Here is a 19,616-nt window from a genome sequence, read left to right as displayed (position 1 = left end):
TAAAAAAAAATATATATATATATATAAACCTGCAGGAGGATCATTTGTGATGATCTCATCGCTTCACAACCACCAGACAAACCGAGGCAGAATGAATAGCATGTGTTTCCAGCATCCAGCTGTCTGCCAAGGATCCCACCAAGACATATCTTTCCAAACCAGTTCCAGGATCAGATTCCCTGGTCATGCATCACATGTTTAATATAGTGCAGCTCAGGATCACGGTCGGCAGTTGAGTTCTGAGATGTTGGGATGGTGTTTTTTTACATCACTAAGACACCCAGTATATATGATGGCTGACTGTCTGGGAAATGATACTCTCTCTCTCGCTCTGTCTCTCTTCTCCCCTGTGTCTCTCTGTCTCTCTCCCCCCTGTGTATCTCTCCCCCCTGTGTCTCTCTGTCTCTCCCCACCCTGTGTATCTCTCCCCCTGTGTCTCTCTGTGTCTCTTTCCCCCCTGTGTCTCTCTGTGTCTCTCTCCCCCCTGTGTATCTCTCCCCCCTGTGTCTCTCTGTGTCTCTTTCCCCCCCTGTGTCTCTCTGTGTCTCTCTCCCCCTGTGTCTCTCTGTGTCTCTCTCCCCCCTGTGTCTCTCTGTGTCTCTCTCCCCCTGTGGTCTCTCTGTGTCTCTCTCCCCCCTGTGTCTCTCTGTGTCTCCCCCCTGTGTCTCTCTGTGTCTATCTCCCCCCTGTGTCTCTCTGTGTATCTCTCCCCCCCTGTGTCTCTCTCCCCCCCTGTGTCACTCTGTGTCTCTCTCCCCCCCTGTGTCTCTCTGTGTCTATCTCCCCCCTGTGTCTCTCTGTGTCTCTCTCCCCCCCTGTGTCTCTCTCCCCCCCCTGTGTCACTCTGTGTCTCTCTCCCCCCCTGTGTCTCTCTGTGTCTCGTCTCCCCCCTGTGTCTCTCTGTGTCTCTCTCCCCCCCTGTGTCTCTCTGTGTCTCTCTCTCCCCCCTCTGTGTCTCTCTTCCCCCCCTGTGTCTCTCTTCCCCCCGTGTCTCTCTGTGTTTCTCTCTCTCTTTCTCCCCCCCCTCTCTCGCTATCTCTGTCCTTCTCTCCTCTCTCAGGGGCGTGTGGAACATTCCCTACATGGCTCATATATACTTGATAAAGGGAGAAGTCCTGAGAAACGAGCTGAAGGAGAGGAAACATTTTGTTTTGGAGAAACTGGATCCTGACATGGCTCTCTGTAGACACGCTAGAGAATTGGTAAGACCGCTCAGATAACGCCTGAGTTATTACGTTTCTCAGTATAAGAACTAGAATGATCTAGCAGCTACTGCATTGACAGTAATACACTGTTTAGATTAGAAGCATACAGGACATCTGTTTTATGTAAGGCAGAATACGAGGACGTTTGGAGGAAGTTTAATGGACCAATGCCTTCGCCTCTTCCTCTGTGTCCATAGACATCCAGATTTATCTTATGTTAACTTATGTTATGTTAGGTTAGCTTACGTTAGCTCACGTTAGCTTATGTTATGTTAGCTTATGTTATGTTATGTTAGGTTAGCTTATGTTATGTTAGGTTAGCTTATGTTATGTTAGCTTATGTTATGTTAGCTTATGTTATGTTAGCTTATGTTATGTTAGGTTAGCTTACGTTAGCTTACGTTAGCTTATGTTATGTTAGGTTAGCTTATGTTATGTTAGGTTAGCTTATGTTATGTTAGGTTACGTTAGCTTACGTTAGCTTATGTTATGTTATGTTAGCTTATGTTAGGGTAGCTGATGTTAGCTTATGTTAGCTTACGTTAGCTTAGGTTAGGTTAGCTTACGTTAGCTTATGTTAGCTTACGTTAGCTTATGTTAGGTTAGGTTAGGTTATGTTAGCTTATGTTAGGTTAGCTGATGTTAGCTTACGTTAGCTTACGTTAGGTTAGCTTATGTTAGGTTAGCTGATGTTAGCTTACGTTAGCTTACGTTAGGTTAGCTTATGTTAGGTTAGGTTATGTTATGTTAGGTTAGCTGATGTTAGGTTAGGTTATGCTATATGTACAGTATCTACCCTGAGTTTACAAAACATTAAGAACACCTTCCTAATTGCATTGCACCGCCTCCCCTTTTGCCTTCAGAACAGCCTGAATTCGTCGGAGCATGGACTCTACAAAGTGTCGAAAGCGTTCCACAGGAATGCTGGGTCATGTTGACTCCAATGCTTCCCACAGTTGTGTCAGGTCCTTGGGTGGCGGGCCATATTTCATACACACAGGGAACTGTTGAGTGTGAAAAACACAGCAATATTGTAGTTCTTGACACTCAAATTGGTGCACCTGGCACCTACTACCATAACTCATTCAAGGGCACTTCAATATTTTCTCTTGACCTTTCACCCTCAGAATGGCAGATATACACAATCCATGTCTCAATTGTCTCAAGGCTTAAAAATCCTTCTTTAACCGGTTTCCTCCCCTTCATATACACTGACTGAAGTGGATTTAACAAGTGACATCTACACTGATTGAAGTGGATTTAACAAGTGACATCAACAAGGGATCATAGTTTTCTCCTGGATTGAACTGGTCAGTCTGTCATGGAAGGAGCAGGTGTTCCTAATGTTTTGTATACTCAGTGTATATGTATCTGAATGCTACAGTCTCCGGAGAACAAAGGCCAGTATTCTGTAATGTAGGGTCTCCCAGTCTCTGTGTCTCATTGCGCTGTGGTATCCTGTACACTGTCTGTCTGTCTGTCTGTCTGTCTGTCTTCCTTAAGGCACGATCTTGTCTGTTACAACAGCCTCTGTTGTGCGTTCAGGTTCAGGGCCTCCTCTCCTCTCCTCTCCTCTCCTCTCCTCTCCTCTCCTCTCCTCTCCTCTCCTCTCCTCTCCTCTCCTCTCCTCTCCTCTCCTCTCCTCTCCTCTCCTCTCCTCTCCTCTCCTCTCCTCTCCTCTCCTCTCCTCTCCTCTCCTCTCCTCTCCTCTCCTCTCCTCTCCTCTCCCAGTCTCCCTCCTCTCTCCCCTCCTCTCTCCTCTCCTCTCCTCTCCTCTCCTCTCCTCTCCTCTCCTCTCCTCTTCCTCTCCTCTCCTCTCCTCTCCTCTCCCTCTCCTCTCCTCTCCTCTCCTCTCCTCTCCTCTCCTCTCCTCTCCTTCCCAGTCTCCTCTCCTCTCCTCTCCTCTCCTCTCCTCTCCTCTCCTCTCCTCTCCTCTCCTCTCCTCTCCTCTCCCAGTCTCCCTCCTCTCTCCCCTCCTCTCTCCTCTCCTGTCCTCTCTCTCTCCTCCCCTCTCCTCTCTTGGTCCTCCTCTCTTTCTCTCCTCTCCCAGTCTCCCTCCCATTTCCCCTCTCCTGTCCTCTCCTCTCCTCTCCCAGTCTGCCTCATCACCTCTCCCAGTCTCCCTCTCCTCTCCTGGTCTCCCCTCTCCCCTCCTCTCCGGTCCTCTCTCTGTCTCCCTCCTCCTGTTCTCTCCTCTCCTCTGTCATGTGACCATGTGGCAATGTCTGGCTGTCTTCTAAACTGTATTTTGTTACTTCCGTTTGCCCTGTAGACTTTGTCACGTGTCACCCCATGCTAACACGTACTACCACAGAGCTCTGCTCTGAGTGTATGCACCTCTGCATCGCTTCACTCTGTCCCAGCATGCAACACTCACTAAGATAATAACTACCAAAACACCAGCTTCGGAGGGAGTCTTGGTCTTCATCATGCAGCTCATGTCCTCTCCTCTCCTCTCCTCTCCTCTCCTCTCCTCTCCTCTCCTCTCCTCTCCTCTCCTCTCCTCTCCTCTCCTCTCCTCTCCTCTCCTCTCCTCTCCTCTCCTCTCCTCTCCTCTCCTCTCCTCTCCTCTCCTCTCCTCTCCTCTCCTCTCCTCTCCTCCTTCCCATGCCGCCTCCTCCTGTATGTTACATCTTACCTACCTGTCTACCAAGCTCTCTCTCTCCGGTACACCATTTACACCGTGCTTTTCCCTCTCTTTTAGACCAATCACAGAGAGAAAGACTCCCCCAACCCGGAAACATTCCATATGCTCAGAGTCCCAAAGGTTTTTTAACAGCTTTCATTATTCTACTTTGTATAGATAACCATTTCCTATGTCCGGCCCATCGTAGAACCTTTGTCCGGCCCATCGTAGAACCTTTGTCCGGCCCATCGTAGAACCAATGTCCGGCCCATCGTAGAACCTATGTCCGGCCCATCGTAGAACCTATGTCCGGCCCATCGTAGAACCTATGTCCGGCCCATCGTAGAACCTTTGTCCGGCCCATCGTAGAACCTTTGTCCGGCCCATCGTCGAACCTATGTCCGGCCCATCGTAGAACCTATGTCCGGCCCATCGTAGAACCTATGTCCGGCCCATCGTAGAACCTATGTCCGGCCCATCGTAGAACCTTTGTCCGGCCCAACGTTGAACCTTTGTCCGGCCCAACGTAGAACCTATGTCCGGCCCAACGTAGAACCTATGTCCGGCCCAACGTAGAACCTATGTCCGGCCCATCGTAGAACCTTTGTCCGGCCCAACGTCGAACCTTTGTCCGGCCCATCGTAGAACCTATGTCCGGCCCATCGTAGAACCTATGTCCGGCCCATCGTAGAACCTATGTCCGGCCCATCGTAGAACCTTTGTCCGGCCCAACGTTGAACCTTTGTCCGGCCCAACGTAGAACCTATGTCCGGCCCAACGTAGAACCTATGTCCGGCCCAACGTAGAACCTATGTCCGGCCCATCGTAGAACCTTTGTCCGGCCCAACGTCGAACCTTTGTCCGGCCCAACGTCGAAGCTATGTCCGGCCCATCGTAGAACCTTTGTCCGGCCCAACGTCGAAGCTATGTCCGGCCCATCGTAGAACCTTTGTCCGGCCCAACGTCGAAGCTATGTCCGACCCAACGTCGAAGCTATGTCCAGCCATCCCCCCAAAAATGTAAAATTCAGTTCTGAATTCCAATGGACATGTTTTTCCATCAAAACATTACAATATCACCCTTTCTAGAGCTATTTATTTGATAAATGATGATATAAACATAAAGTATCGAATCATCTCCAGAGATAGTAGTGATTTCTTTCAGGAAGTCTGCCGAGGCCTCTTAGAGGAGCCAAACCAATAGAGATGAAGCTGTGAATCTCCACAGCCCTTTTGAAAATGGATGTTAACCTTCTGCCTGTGATGAGTTAGAGACTGAGGAATCTCTTGTAGTTCCTCCCGCCCCTCAAGGAGTACTTAGCAGGAGAATAACGATCAGATATAGACTAAAGTATGTGGACACCTACTTGTCGAACATTTCATAATAAATTAATAAATTATCGCCATTAATATGGAGTTGGTCCCCCCTTTGCTGCTATAACAGCCTCCACTCTTCTGGGAAGGCTTTCCACAAGATGCTGGCACATTGCTACGGGAACTTGCTTCCATTCAACCACACTAGCATTAGTGAGGTCGGGCACTGATGTTGGTGCGATTAGGCCCGGCTCGCAGTCGGTGCTCCAATTCATCCCAAACAAACCAAACCATTTCTGTATGGACCTCACTTTGTGCACGGGGGCATTGTCATGCTGAAACAGGAAAGGGCCTTCCCCAAACTGTTGCCACAAAGTTGGAAGCACATAATCATCTAGAATGTATGCTGTATCATCAAGATTTCCCTTCCCTGGAATTAAGGGGCCTGAACCAACAGTCCCAGAACATTACTCCTCCTCCACCAAACTTTACAGTTGGCACTATGCATTGGGGCAGGTAGCGATCTCCTGGCATCCGCCAACCCAGATTCTTCCGCTGGACTGCAAGATGGTGAAGTGCGATTCAACACTACAGGTTCCACTGCTCCAGAGTCCAATAGCAGCGAGCTTTACACCACTCCAGAGAACACGGTTCCACTGCTCCAGAGTCCAATGGCAGTGAGCTTTACACCCCTCTAGCCGTCGCTTGGCATTGCGCATGGTGATCTTAGGCTTGTGAGCGGCTGCTCGGTCATGGAAACCCATTTCATGAAGCTCCCGACAAACAGTTCTTGTGCTGCCGTTGCTTCCAGAGGCAGTTTGGAACTCTGTAGTGAGTGTTGCAACTGAAGACAGACCAGTTTTACGTGCTACACGCTTCACCACTCAGCGGTCCCGTTCTGTGAGTTTGTGTGGCCTACCACTTAGCAGGTGAGCCGTTGTTGCTCCTAGACATTTCCACTTCACAATAACAGCACTTACAGTTGACCGGGGCAGGTCTAGCAGGGCAGAAATTTGACAAACTGACTTGTTGAAAAGGTGGCATCCTATGACGGTGCCACGTTAAAAGTCACTGAGCTCTTCAATAAAGCCATTATACTGTTTCGCTATGGAGATTGCATGTCTGTCTGCTCAATTTTATGCAACTTTCAACAACGGGTGTTGCTGAAATAGCTGAATCCACTAATTTGAAGGGGTGTCCACATAGTTTGTGTATGTAGTGTATCAGTCCGTGAGAGCTATAGTAACGGAGGTATAGTCGCGGAGCCATAGTCACGGAGCTGCTATAGTCGCGGAGCCATAGTCGCGGAGCTGCTATAGTCACGGAGCTGCTATAGTCACGGAGCTGCTATAGTCACGGAGCTGCTATAGTCGCGGAGCTGCTATAGTCACGGAGCTGCTATAGTCACGGAGCTGCTAAAGTCACGGAGCTGCTATAGTCACGGAGCTGATATAGTCACGGAGCTGCTATAGGCACGGAGCTACTATAGTCACGGAGCTACTATGGTCACAGATCTACTATAGTCACGGAGCTGATATAGTCACGGAGCTGCTATAGTCACGGAGCTGCTATAGTCACGGAGCTGCTATAGTCACGGAGCTGCTAAAGTCACGGAGCCATAGTCGCGGAGCTGCTATAGTCACGGAGCTGCTATAGTCACGGAGCTGCTAAGGTCACGGAGCCATAGTCGCGGAGCTGCTATAGGCACGGAGCTACTATAGTCACGGAGCTACTATGGTCACAGATCTACTATAGTCACGGAGCTGATATAGTCACGGAGCTGCTATAGTCACGGAGCTGCTATAGTCACAGATCTACTATAGTCACGGAGCTGCTATAGTCGTGGAGCTACTATAGTCGTGGAGCTACTATAGTCGTGGAGCTACTATAGTCACGGAGCTGCTATAGTCACGGAGCTGCTATAGTCACGGAGCTGCTATAGTCACAGATCTACTATAGTCACGGAGCTGCTATAGTCGTGGAGCTACTATAGTCGTGGAGCTACTATAGTCGTGGAGCTACTATAGTCACGGAGCTGCTATAGTCACGGAGCTGCTATAGTCACGGAGCTACTATGGTCACAGATCTACTATAGTCACGGAGCTGCTATAGTCACAGATCTAATATAGTCACGGAGCTGCTATAGTCACGGAGCTGCTATAGTCACGGATCTGCTATAGTCACGGATCTGCTATAGTCACGGAGCTGCTATAGTCACGGAGCTGCTATAGTCACGGAGCTGCTATAGTCACGGAGCTGCTATAGTCACGGAGCTGCTATAGTCACGGAGCTGCTATAGTAACAGAGTTATGGTCACGTAGCTACTATAGTAACGGAGCTACTATAGTCACGGAGCTACTATAGTAAGGTAGCTACTATAGTCACGGAGCTACTATAGTCGCGGAGCTGCTATAGTAACGGAGCTACTATAGTCATGGAGCTACTATAGTAACGGAGCTACTATAGTCACGGAGCTGCTATAGTCACGGAGCTGCTATAGTCACGGAGCTGCTATAGTAACAGAGTTATGGTCACGTAGCTACTATAGTAACGGAGCTACTATAGTCACGGAGCTACTATAGTAAGGTAGCTACTATAGTCACATAGCTACTATATTAATGGAGCTACTATAGTAACGTAGCTACTATAGTAACGTAGCTACTATAGTAACGTAGCTACTATAGTCACGGAGCTACTATAGTCACGGAGCTACTATAGTAACGGAGCTACTAAAGTCACGGAGCTGCTATAGTCACGGAGCTGCTATAGTCACGGAGCTACTATAGTAACAGAGTTATGGTCACGTAGCTACTATAGTAACGGAGCTACTATAGTCACGGAGCTACTATAGTAAGGTAGCTACTATAGTCACGGAGCTACTATAGTCGCGGAGCTGCTATAGTAACGGAGCTACTATAGTCATGGAGCTACTATAGTAACGGAGCTGCTATAGTCACGGAGCTGCTATAGTAACGGAGCTACTATAGTCACATAGCTACTATATTAATGGAGCTACTATAGTCACGTAGCTACTATAGTCGTGGAGCTACTATTGTCGCGGCGCTACTATAGTCGCAGAGCTACTATATGGAGCTACTATAGTCACGTAGATACTATAGTCGTGGAGCTACTATAGTCGCGGGGCTACTATAGTCACGTAGCTACTGTAGTCTCTGAGCTACTATAGTCAGCTACTATAGTCACGTAGATACTATAGTCGCGGAGCTACTATAGTCACGTAACTACTGTAGTCTCTGAGCTACTATAATCACTTAGATACTATAGCCACGTAGATACTATAGTCACGGAGCTACTATAGTTGCGGAGCCATAGTAATTTTCTCCTGCAGGTTCCCAGCAGTCATGATGCTTTTTCCCCTCCCCTCTTCAGGTCTATACATGTGAGAAGCTTCTCTCCCTAAACCCATCCCCAACGCTCTGACCGTCTCACACTAGGCTAGCTGATCAGACCTAGACTATCAGGACAACACCATCCGTACAAACTCCCTCCTAAAACCACTTCAATAAAATCATAAATCATTATTTGGAGAAATAATTATATTAGGAACAGATGGTCTGAAATCCCAAACAAGCCAAACCTCCCAGCTGGTCAGCATTCTGGGAAAAGACAGAAAGCCAAGTCTGAGAGTGGGTCCAGTTCAGCTGCGTCCTTCCTCCTCCCCCCACAATGCAACGCCAGACGCCCTCCCTCCCCTATCATGCTCCCTCCCTCCCTGTCCCTCCGCCTCCCTACCATGTCATCCCTCTCCCTACCATGTCCCCTCCCTCCTTGTCCCTCTCCCTACCATGTCCCCTCCCTGTCCCCTACCATGTCCCCTCCCTGTCCCCTCCCTTCCCCTACCATGTCCCCTCCCTGTCCCTCCCTCTCCCTACCATGTCCCCTACCTCCTTGTCCCTTCCCCTACCATGTCCCCTCCCTCTCCCTATCATGTCCCCTCCCTGTCCCTCCCTCTCCCTACCATGTCCCCTCCCTTCCCCTATCATGTCCCCTCCCTGTCCCTCCCTCTACCTACCAAGTCCCTTCCCTTCCTCCACCTACCAAGTCCCTCCTCCCTCCCCCTGCCATGTCCCTCCTCGCTTCCCCTGCCATGTCCCCTCCTTCTCCCTACCATGTCCCCTCCCTCCCTCTAAGATGTCCCCTCCCACCCCCTACCATATCCTCTCCCTCCTACCTACCATGTCCTCTCCCTCCCCCCTATCATGTCCCCTCCCTCCCTGTCCCTCCCTCTCCCTATCATGTCCCCTCCCTGTCCCTCCCGCTATCATGTCCCCCCCCCTCCCCTACCATGTCCCCTCCCTGTCCCTCCCTCCACCTACCAAGTCCCTCCTCCCTCCCCTGCCATGTCCCCTCCTTCTCCCTACCATGTCCTCTCCCTCCCCCTACCATGTCCCCTCCTGCTCCCTACCATGTCCTCTCCCTCCCCCTACCATGTCCTCTCCCTCCCCCTACCATGTCCCCTCCCTCCCTGTCCCTCCCTCCCTGTCCCTCCCTCCCTGTCCCTCCCTCCACCTACCAAGTCCCTCCTCCCTCCTCCTACCATGTCCCCTCCCTCCCCCTACCATGTCCTCTCCCACCCTGCCCTCCTCTCCCCCTACCATGTCCTCTCCCTCCCTGCCCCCCCTCTCCCCCTACCATGTCCTCTCCCTCTCTGCCCCTCCTCTCCCCCTACCATGTCCTCTCCCTCCCTGCCCCTCCTCTCCTCCTACCATGTCCTCTCCCTCCCTGACCCTCCTCTCCCCCTTCCATGTCCTCTCCCTCCATGTCCCTCCCTCCCCCTACCATGTCCTCTCCCTCCCCCCTACCATGTCCCCTCCCTCCCCCTACCATGTCCCCTCCCTCCCTGCCCGTCCTCTCCCCCATTAATATCCCAGTATTATTAATTGACATGTGGTTCTCATTGTTTAGTTTCTAAAACTCACAGCACACTCCATCAGGAAGCCAGGGGTTGTTCTGGTTTATTCAGTTTGTGAAAACAGCTGTAAACAACTAATGCAGATGTACTTCTTCTAAGGCTAATTTCACTTTCTCTGTCCGCTACAGGGAATGTTCATGTACATTACAAACCGCCATGAGTTTGGAAGGCTAATATCCACAGCGAACTTTAACACGTCACACTATAACAGTGATTTGTGGCAAATATTTGAAAATCCAATGGTAGGTCCTCCCTACTCTTTGTTTTGTTTTTAAATATGTTCTGATGTCATGAGATACGCCATTTGTCTGTATTGTTTGCAGTGAATAAAACATTTGCTTGAAAAATTTGGTGAACTCTGCTTGGCTGATAAGGATCTGTGATTTACTGTGGATTCTGGGTTGTGTATGGTACCCATCTGCCTCTGTCTCTCTGTCTCTCTCTCTCTCTCTCTCTCTCTCTCTCTATCTCTCTCTCTCTCTATCCATGTACCAGGACTGGAAGGAGAAATACATCCACCCCAACTACACACGTATCTTCACAGAGAACTACTTAGAAGAGGTGTGTGCACAAATGTCAGGTTACATAGAGCTCATTCATTTAGTCTGCTGCTGGACAGACACACTATAGAGCTCATTCATTTAGTCTACAGCTGGACAGACACACTATAGAGCTCATTCATACAGTCTGCAGCTGGACAGACACACTATAGAGCTCATTCATACGGTCTGCTGCTGGACAGACACACTATAGAGCTCATCCATTTAGTCTGCAGCTGGACAGACACACTATAGAGCTCATTCATACAGTCTGCAGCTGGACAGACACACTATAGAGCTCATTCATACGGTCTGCTGCTGGACAGACACACTATAGAGCTCATTCATTTAGTCTACAGCTGGACAGACACACGATAGAGCTCATTCATACAGTCTGCAGCTGGACAGACACACTATAGAGCTCATTCATACGGTCTGCAGCTGGACAGACACACTATAGAGCTCATTCATTTAGTCTACAGCTGGACAGACACACGATAGAGCTCATTCATTTAGTCTACAGCTGGACAGACACACTATAGAGCTCATTCATTTAGTCTGCAGCTGGACAGACACACTATAGAGCTCATCCATTTAGTCTACAGCTGGACAGACACACTATAGAGCTCATTCATTTAGTCTGCAGCTGGACAGACACACTATAGAGCTCATTCATTAGTCTGCTGCTGGACAGACACACTATAGAGCTCATTCATTTAGTCTGCAGCTGGACAGACACACTATAGAGCTCATCCATTTAGTCTGCAGCTGGACAGACACACTATAGAGCTCATTCATTTAGTCTACAGCTGGACAGACACACTATAGAGCTCATCCATTTAGTCTACAGCTGGACAGACACACTATAGAGCTCATTCATACGGTCTGCTGTTGGACAGACACACTATAGAGCTCATTCATTTAGTCTGCAGCTGGACAGACACACTATAGAGCTCATTCATTTAGTCTGCAGCTGGACAGACACACTATAGAGCTCATCCATTTAGTCTGCAGCTGGACAGACACACTATAGAGCTCATTCATTTAGTCTGCAGCTGGACAGACACACTATAGAGCTCATTCATTTAGTCTGCAGCTGGACAGACACACTATAGAGCTCATTCATTTAGTCTGCAGCTGGACAGACACACTATAGAGCTCATTCATTTAGTCTGCAGCTGGACAGACACACTATAGAGCTCATTCATTTAGTCTGCAGCTGGACAGACACACTATAGAGCTCATTCATTTAGTCTGCAGCTGGACAGACACACTATAGAGCTCATTCATTTAGTCTGCAGCTGGACAGACACACTATAGAGCTCATTCATTTAGTCTGCAGCTGGACAGACACACTATAGAGCTCATTCATTTAGTCTGCAGCTGGACAGACACACTATAGAGCTCATTCATTTAGTCTGCAGCTGGACAGACACACTATAGAGCTCATTCATTTAGTCTACAGCTGGACAGACACACGATAGAGCTCATTCATTTAGTCTGCAGCTGGACAGACACACTATAGAGCTCATTCATTTAGTCTGCAGCTGGACAGACACACGATAGAGCTCATTCATTTAGTCTGCAGCTGGACAGACACACTATAGAGCTCATTCATTTAGTCTGCAGCTGGACAGACACACTATAGAGCTCATTCATTTAGTCTGCAGCTGGACAGACACACTATAGAGCTCATTCATTTAGTCTGCAGCTGGACAGACACACTATAGAGCTCATTCATTTAGTCTGCAGCTGGACAGACACACTATAGAGCTCATTCATTTAGTCTGCAGCTGGACAGACACACTATAGAGCTCATTCATTTAGTCTGCAGCTGGACAGACACACTATAGAGCTCATTCATTTAGTCTGCTGCTGGACAGACACACTATAGAGCTCATCCATTTAGTCTGCAGCTGGACAGACACACTATAGAGCTCATTCATTTAGTCTGCAGCTGGACAGACACACTATAGAGCTCATTCATTTAGTCTGCAGCTGGACAGACACACTATAGAGCTCATTCATTTAGTCTGCAGCTGGACAGACACACTATAGAGCTCATTCATTTAGTCTGCAGCTGGACAGACACACTATAGAGCTCATTCATTTAGTCTGCAGCTGGACAGACACACTATAGAGCTCATCCATTTAGTCTGCAGCTGGACAGACACACTATAGAGCTCATTCATTTAGTCTGCTGCTGGACAGACACACTATAGAGCTCATTCATTTAGTCTGCAGCTGGACAGACACACTATAGAGCTCATTCATTTAGTCTGCAGCTGGACAGACACACGATAGAGCTCATTCATTTAGTCTGCAGCTGGACAGACACACTATAGAGCTCATTCATTTAGTCTGCTGCTGGACAGACACACTATAGAGCTCATTCATTTAGTCTACAGCTGGACAGACACACTATAGAGCTCATTCATACGGTCTGCAGCTGGACAGACACACTATAGAGCTCATCCATTTAGTCTGCAGCTGGACAGACACACTATAGAGCTCATTCATTTAGTCTGCTGCTGGACAGACACACTATAGAGCTCATTCATTTAGTCTACAGCTGGACAGACACACTATAGAGCTCATTCATACGGTCTGCAGCTGGACAGACACACTATAGAGCTCATTCATTTAGTCTGCAGCTGGACAGACACACTATAGAGCTCATTCATTTAGTCTGCTGCTGGACAGACACACTATAGAGCTCATTCATTTAGTCTGCTGCTGGACAGACACACTATAGAGCTCATTCATTTAGTCTGCTGCTGGACAGACACACTATAGAGCTCATTCATTTAGTCTGCAGCTGGACAGACACACTATAGAGCTCATTCATTTAGTCTGCAGCTGGACAGACACACTATAGAGCTCATTCATTTAGTCTACAGCTGGACAGACACACTATAGAGCTCATTCATTTAGTCTGCTGCTGGACAGACACACTATAGAGCTCATTCATTTAGTCTGCAGCTGGACAGACACACTATAGAGCTCATTCATTTAGTCTGCAGCTGGACAGACACACTATAGAGCTCATTCATACGGTCTGCAGCTGGACAGACACACTATAGAGCTCATTCATTTAGTCTGCAGCTGGACAGACACACTATAGAGCTCATCCATTTAGTCTGCAGCTGGACAGACACACTATAGAGCTCATTCATTTAGTCTGCAGCTGGACAGACACACTATAGAGCTCATTCATACGGTCTGCAGCTGGACAGACACACTATAAGAGTACTTAACCTTTATTTTGTCTGATCGTCTTTCAACAATACCTCATGTTTCTCCATGTAGATAGAGTAGCATAGACTAATGCTTCCTAACTTCCTGAGTTATTATTTTGTTTGTGAGCTCCTGATTTCATAGAAATTGTTGAAGTTGATAAATGTAGATTGATTCGTCTTCTGATGCCTCGTCCTTCTAAACGTGTGTGTGTGTGTGTGTGTGTGTGTGTGGTGTGTGTGTGTGTGCGTGTCTCCTCTAGCCGTGTCCAGATGTGTTCTGGTTCCCGGTCTTCACGGAGCGGGCCTGTGATGAGCTGGTGGAGGAGATGGAACACTATGGGTCCTGGTCTGGAGGCAACCACGAGGTCAGAGGTCAAACATAGTACATACTGTTCCCTTTCCGTACACACCCAGTCAGATCTGTTATTATTACGCAAAGGGCCGGGATTCAATCCAAGGAGCCTTATAAAACAGAGCCAGCAGATTTTAAAGGCAATTTCCTCATCTGGTGTTCGCAGAGCATCCATTCCCTTTAAAAGGGTGTTATAGCGCCCCTTAGATTGAACCCTGGCCATGCTGTTGTTAATACTATTATAGTTGGCAGATCTGACTTTAAAACAGCGACTAAAGGGGTTTTGCTATTATTAGCTCATGTTCATAGTACAGGGTTTCTGAGATACCTGGTGTCTGTGAGTCATGAGGTTGATCTCTGCCTAACGTAGCAAGCGTAAAAGAAACGCCTGAACGGCTTCCTGGTCCTGGCGAGAGAGAAAAAGTAACTGTCGGGGGGGGGGGGGTTCTCTTCTGCACTGTTCAACCAATCCAGTGAATGTGGAGGAGGAGTTAAGGTGGAGTGTCTCCTTGATAAGGATCAAAAAAGAGGAAGTCTCAGTACAGGCTCTCTTTCCATTTCCCCTGAAAACCGGATACACTCGGTTGTAGCCGACCACATAAAGTGTGGGGGGGGGGTCTCTGCCAAGTCCAGGTCATTCAGGTTTAAACCCACACACACCATCATCTGTCATCATCCCTAACATCCATCACCCTGGAGACAGCAGTCTCACACAGCCACACGGAATGTCCTGTTGTTGTTTCCTGGTTTCTTACTATCAGGACAAGCGGATCACCGGCGGCTATGAGACCGTGCCGACTGATGACATCCACATGAAGCAGATCGGTTACGATAAGGAGTGGCTACACTTCATCAGAGAAGTTCATATCCCCCGTCACTTCTCAAAGTCCTTTCTCCGGATACTACACCAAGGTATCTGTCTGTCTGTCTGGTCTGTCTGTCTGTCTGTCTGTCTGTCTGCCTGTCTGTCCTGTCTGTCTGTCTGCCCTGTCTGTCCTGTCTGGTCTGTCGTCTGTCTGTCTGTCTGTCTGTCCCTGTCTGTCTGTCTGTCCTGTCTGTTGTCTGTCTGCTGCTGTCTGTCTGCTGCTGTCTGTCTGTCTGTTTCTGTCTGTCTGTCTGTCTGTCTGTCTGTCTGTCTGTCTGTCTGGTCCTGTATGCTGTCGTCTGTCTGGGTCTGTCTGTCTGTTGTCCTGTCTTGTCTGTTCTGTCTGTCTGTCTGTCTGTCTGTCTGTCCTGTCCTGTCTGTCTGTCTGTCCTGTCTGTCTGTCTGTCTGTCCTGTCTGTCTGTCTGTCTGTCTGTCTGTCTGTCTGTCTGTCTGTCTGTCTGTCTGTCTGTCTGTCTGTCTGTCTGTCTGTCCTGTCTGTCTGTCTGTCTGTCTGTCTGTCTGTCTGTCTGTCTGTCTGTCTGTCTGTCTGTCTGTCTGTCTGTCTGTCTGTCCTGTCTGTCTGTCTGTCTGTCTGTCTGTCTGTCTGTCTGTCTGTCTGTCTGTCTGTCTGTCTGTCTGTCTGTCTGTCTGTCTGTCCTGTCTGTCTGTCTGTCTGTCTGTCTGTCTGTCTGTCTGTCTGTCTGTCTGTCTGGTCTGTTCTGTCTGTCTGCGTCTGTCCCTGTCTGTCTGTCTGTCTGTCTGTTCTGTCTGTCTGTCTGTCTGCTGTCTGTCTGTCTGTCTGTCTGTCTGTCTGTCTGTCTGTCTGTCTGTCTGTCTGTCTGTCTGTCTGGTCTGTCTGTCTGTCTGTCTGTCTGTCTGTCTGTCTGTCCTGTCTGTCTGTCTGTCCTGTCTGTCTGTCTGTCTGTCTGTCTGTCTGTCTGTCTGTCTGTCTGTCTGTCTGTCTGTCTGTCTGTCTGTCTGTCTGTCTGTCTGTCTGTCTGTCTGTCTGTCTGTCTGTCTGTCTGTCTGTCTGTCTGTCTGTCTGTCTGTCTGTCTGTCTGTCTGTCTGTCTGTCTGTCTGTCTGTCTGTCTGTCTGTCTGTCTGTCTGTCTGTCTGTCTGTCTGTCTGTCTGTCTGTCTGTCTGTCTGTCTGTCTGTCTGTCTGTCTGTCTGTCTGTCTGTCTGTCTGTCTGTCTGTCTGTCTGTCTGTCTGTCTGTCTGTCTGTCTGTCTGTCTGTCTGTCTGTCTGTCTGTCTGTCTGTCTGTCTGTCTGTCTGTCTGTCTGTCTGTCTGTCTGTCTGTCTGTCTGTCTGTCTGTCTGTCTGTCTGTCTGTCTGTCTGTCTGTCTGTCTGTCTGTCTGTCTGTCTGTCTGTCTGTCTGTCTGTCTGTCTGTCTGTCCTGTCCCTTCCTGTTGTCTGTCCCTGGTCTGTTCTGTCTGTCTGATCTGTCTGTCTGTCTGTCTGTCTGTCCTGTCTGTCTGTCTGTCTGTCTGTCTGTCTGTCTGCCTGTCTGGTCTGTCTGTCAGTCTTCTGTCTGTCCTGTCTGGTCTGTCTGTCTACCCCCTGTTGTCTGTCTCCCCTCCTGTTGTCTGTCTACCCTCCTGTTGTCTGTCTACCCTCCTGTTGTTGTCTCCTCCTGTTGTCTTGTCTGTCTGTCTACCCTTTCTGTCGCGTCTACCCTTTCTGTCGCGTCTACCCTCCTGTCGCGTCTACCCTCCTGTCGCTCTACCTCCTGTCGCGTCTACCCTCCTGTTACCTGTCGCGTCTACCCTCTCTGTTACCTGTCGCGTCTACCCTCCTGTTACCTGTCACGTCTACCCTCCAGGTCGCGTCTACCCCCTCCTGTCGCGTCTACTCTCCTGTCATGTCTACCCTCCTGTCACGTCTACCTCCTCCATAGTGTATGACAGAGTTCTTCAGTATGTTTATTCGCAATTATCCAACATCCCCTTCAGATCTATTGTTCAATTTATACGTTGAGAAAGCAGATAATGACAAAGAGCTTGTGAAAGACATCAAAAGGGTTTCAAGTCAAACTCCTCGTTAAGGCCAAAGAGGAGACACTGTGTTCAGCCTGTGGATCCAGAAAGATTCCCTTTTGAAGAAGATTTCAATGTCCCCTTCCCCTGCAGGAAATCTTTACCATTTCTAGTCCAATGAGAGAACTAATAGGATGCCCAGCTTGTACAAAATGAGCAGGAACTAGATTTTTGTTGGTCTCACCTGACCATATATTGCAGTTTTGTCACACAACCCAATATCACAGATGTCTCAAGTTTTGAAGGAGCGTGCAGTAGGCATGCTGACTGCAGGAATGTCCACCAGAGCTGTTGCCAGATCATTTATTGTTCATTTATCTACCACAAGCTGCATCAAAAGTTGTTTTAGATCATTTAGCAGTACATCCAACCGGCCTCACAACCGCAGACCATGTGAAACCACACCAGTCCAAGACCTCCACATCCGGATTCTTCACCTGCGGGATGGACTGAGACCAGCCACCCGGACAGCTGATGAAACTGTGGGTTCGCACAACCAAATAATTTCTGCACAAACTATCAGAAACCGTCTGAGGGAAGGTCATCTATGTGCTCGTCGTCCTCACCAGGGTCTTGACCTGAATGCAGTTTGGCGTCGTAACAGACTTCAGTGGGACAAATACTCACCTTCGATGACCACTGGCACGCTGGAGAAGTTTGCTCTTCACGGATGAATCCCAGTGTCAACTGTACCAGGCAGATGGCAGACATGTGGCCAAGTGGTTTGCTGATTTTAACGTTGTGAACAAAGTGCCCCATGGTGGTGGTGGTGTGGTTATGGTATGGGCAGACATAAGCTACGAACAACAAACACAATTGCATTTTATCGATGGCAATTTGAATGCACCGAGATACCGTGAGGAGATCCTGAGGCCCATTGTCGTGTCATTCATCTGCCACCATCACCTCATCTTTCAGCATGATAATGCACGGCCCCATGTCACAAGGATCTGTACACAATTCCTGGAAGCTGAAAATGTCCCAGTTCTTCCATGGCCTGTATACTCCCCAGACATGTCTTCCATTGAGCATGTTTGGGATGCTCTGGATCAACGTGTACGACAGCGTGTTCCAGTTCCCTCCAATATCCAGGAACTTCACACAGCCATTGAAGAGGAGTGGGACAACATTCCTCAGGCCACATCAACTCTATGTGGAGGAGATGTGTCGCGCTGCATGAGGCAAATGGTCATACCAGATGCCTTTTTTTTTAAAGATATCTGTGACCAACAAATGCATATCTGTATTCCCAGTCATGTGAAAGCCATAAATTAGGGCCTAGAAATGATTTCAATTGACTGGTTTCGTTCTATGAAATTGTTGCATGTTGCGTTTTATATTTTTGTTCAGTGTACATGTGTGATTTGGGCTGTTCTACACAGGGCTATGCAGTGATGAACTTCGTAGTGAAGTACACCCCCGGCAGACAGGCCTACCTGAGACCCCATCATGACTCCTCCACATTCACCATCAACGTTGCTCTCAACAGCAAAGGAACTGACTTCCAGGTAAGACATTGTACTGAATGTCAAAACAGGAACTGACTTCCAGGTAAGACATTGTTCTGAATGTCAAAACAGGAACTGACTTCCAGGTAAGACATTGTACTGAATGTCAAAACAGGAACTGACTTCCAGGCAAGACATTGTACTGAATGTCAAAACAGGAACTGACTTCCAGGTAAGACATTGTTCTGAATGTCAAAACAGGAAATGACTTCCAGGTAAGACATTGTACTGAATCTCAACACAAACGTACACCTCCCTATACATCTCCCTATACACCTCCCTCCCTATACACCTCCCTATACATCTCCCTATACACCTCCCTCCCTATACACCCTCCCTATACACCTCCCTATACACCTCCCTATACACCTCCCTCCCTGTACACCTCCCTATACACCTCCCTCCCTATACACCTCCCTCCCTATACACCTCCCTCCCTATACACCTCCCTCCCTATACACCTCCCTATACACCTCCCTCCCTATACACCTCCCTATACACCTCCCTCCATATACCTCTCCCTATACACCTCCCTATACACCTCCTCCCTGTACACCTCCCTATACACCTCCCTATACACCTCCCTCCCTATACACCTCCCTCCCTATACACCTCCCTCTCTATACACCTCCCTATACACCTCCCTATACACCTCCCTCCCTATACACCTCCCTCCCTGTACACCTTCCTATACACTTCCCTATACACCTCATTCCCTATACACCTCCCTCCCTGTACCTCTCCCTATACACCTCCCTCCCTATACACCTCCCTATACACCTCCCTCCCTATACACCTCCCTCCCTGTACACCTCCCTACACTTCTCCCTCCTGTACACCTCCCTATACACCTCCCTCCCTGTACACTCCCTATACACCTCCCTCCCTGTACACCTCCCTATACAACCTCCCTCCCTGTACACCTCCCTATACACCTCCCTCCCGTTACATCTCCCTATACACCTCCCTCCCTGTACACCTCCCTATACACCTCCC

The 19,616-nt window shown here is 48.6% G+C and overlaps 1 protein-coding gene across 1 annotated transcript in view; it reads left to right on the top strand.

Annotated features, from left to right (window-relative positions):
• LOC109885636 (procollagen-lysine,2-oxoglutarate 5-dioxygenase 2) overlaps nt 1–19,616 on the top strand; it is a gene marked incomplete in the record, with an annotated part of 186,510 nt that overhangs the window by 157,547 nt on the left and 9,347 nt on the right. Inside the window, 8 exon segments of the mRNA XM_031796901.1 lie at nt 1,061–1,202; nt 3,910–3,972; nt 10,206–10,319; nt 10,573–10,638; nt 14,116–14,220; nt 14,969–15,067; nt 15,069–15,119; nt 18,495–18,620. Coding sequence (XP_031652761.1) covers nt 1,061–1,202; nt 3,910–3,972; nt 10,206–10,319; nt 10,573–10,638; nt 14,116–14,220; nt 14,969–15,067; nt 15,069–15,119; nt 18,495–18,620 — 766 coding nt within the window.

The sequence above is a fragment of the Oncorhynchus kisutch genome, linkage group LG18 (assembly GCF_002021735.2).
Source record: "Oncorhynchus kisutch isolate 150728-3 linkage group LG18, Okis_V2, whole genome shotgun sequence".
NCBI classification, from domain to species: domain Eukaryota; kingdom Metazoa; phylum Chordata; class Actinopteri; order Salmoniformes; family Salmonidae; genus Oncorhynchus; species Oncorhynchus kisutch.
Note: the sequence above shows the minus strand (reverse complement) of the source record. Positions and strands in the feature narration are given on the sequence as shown.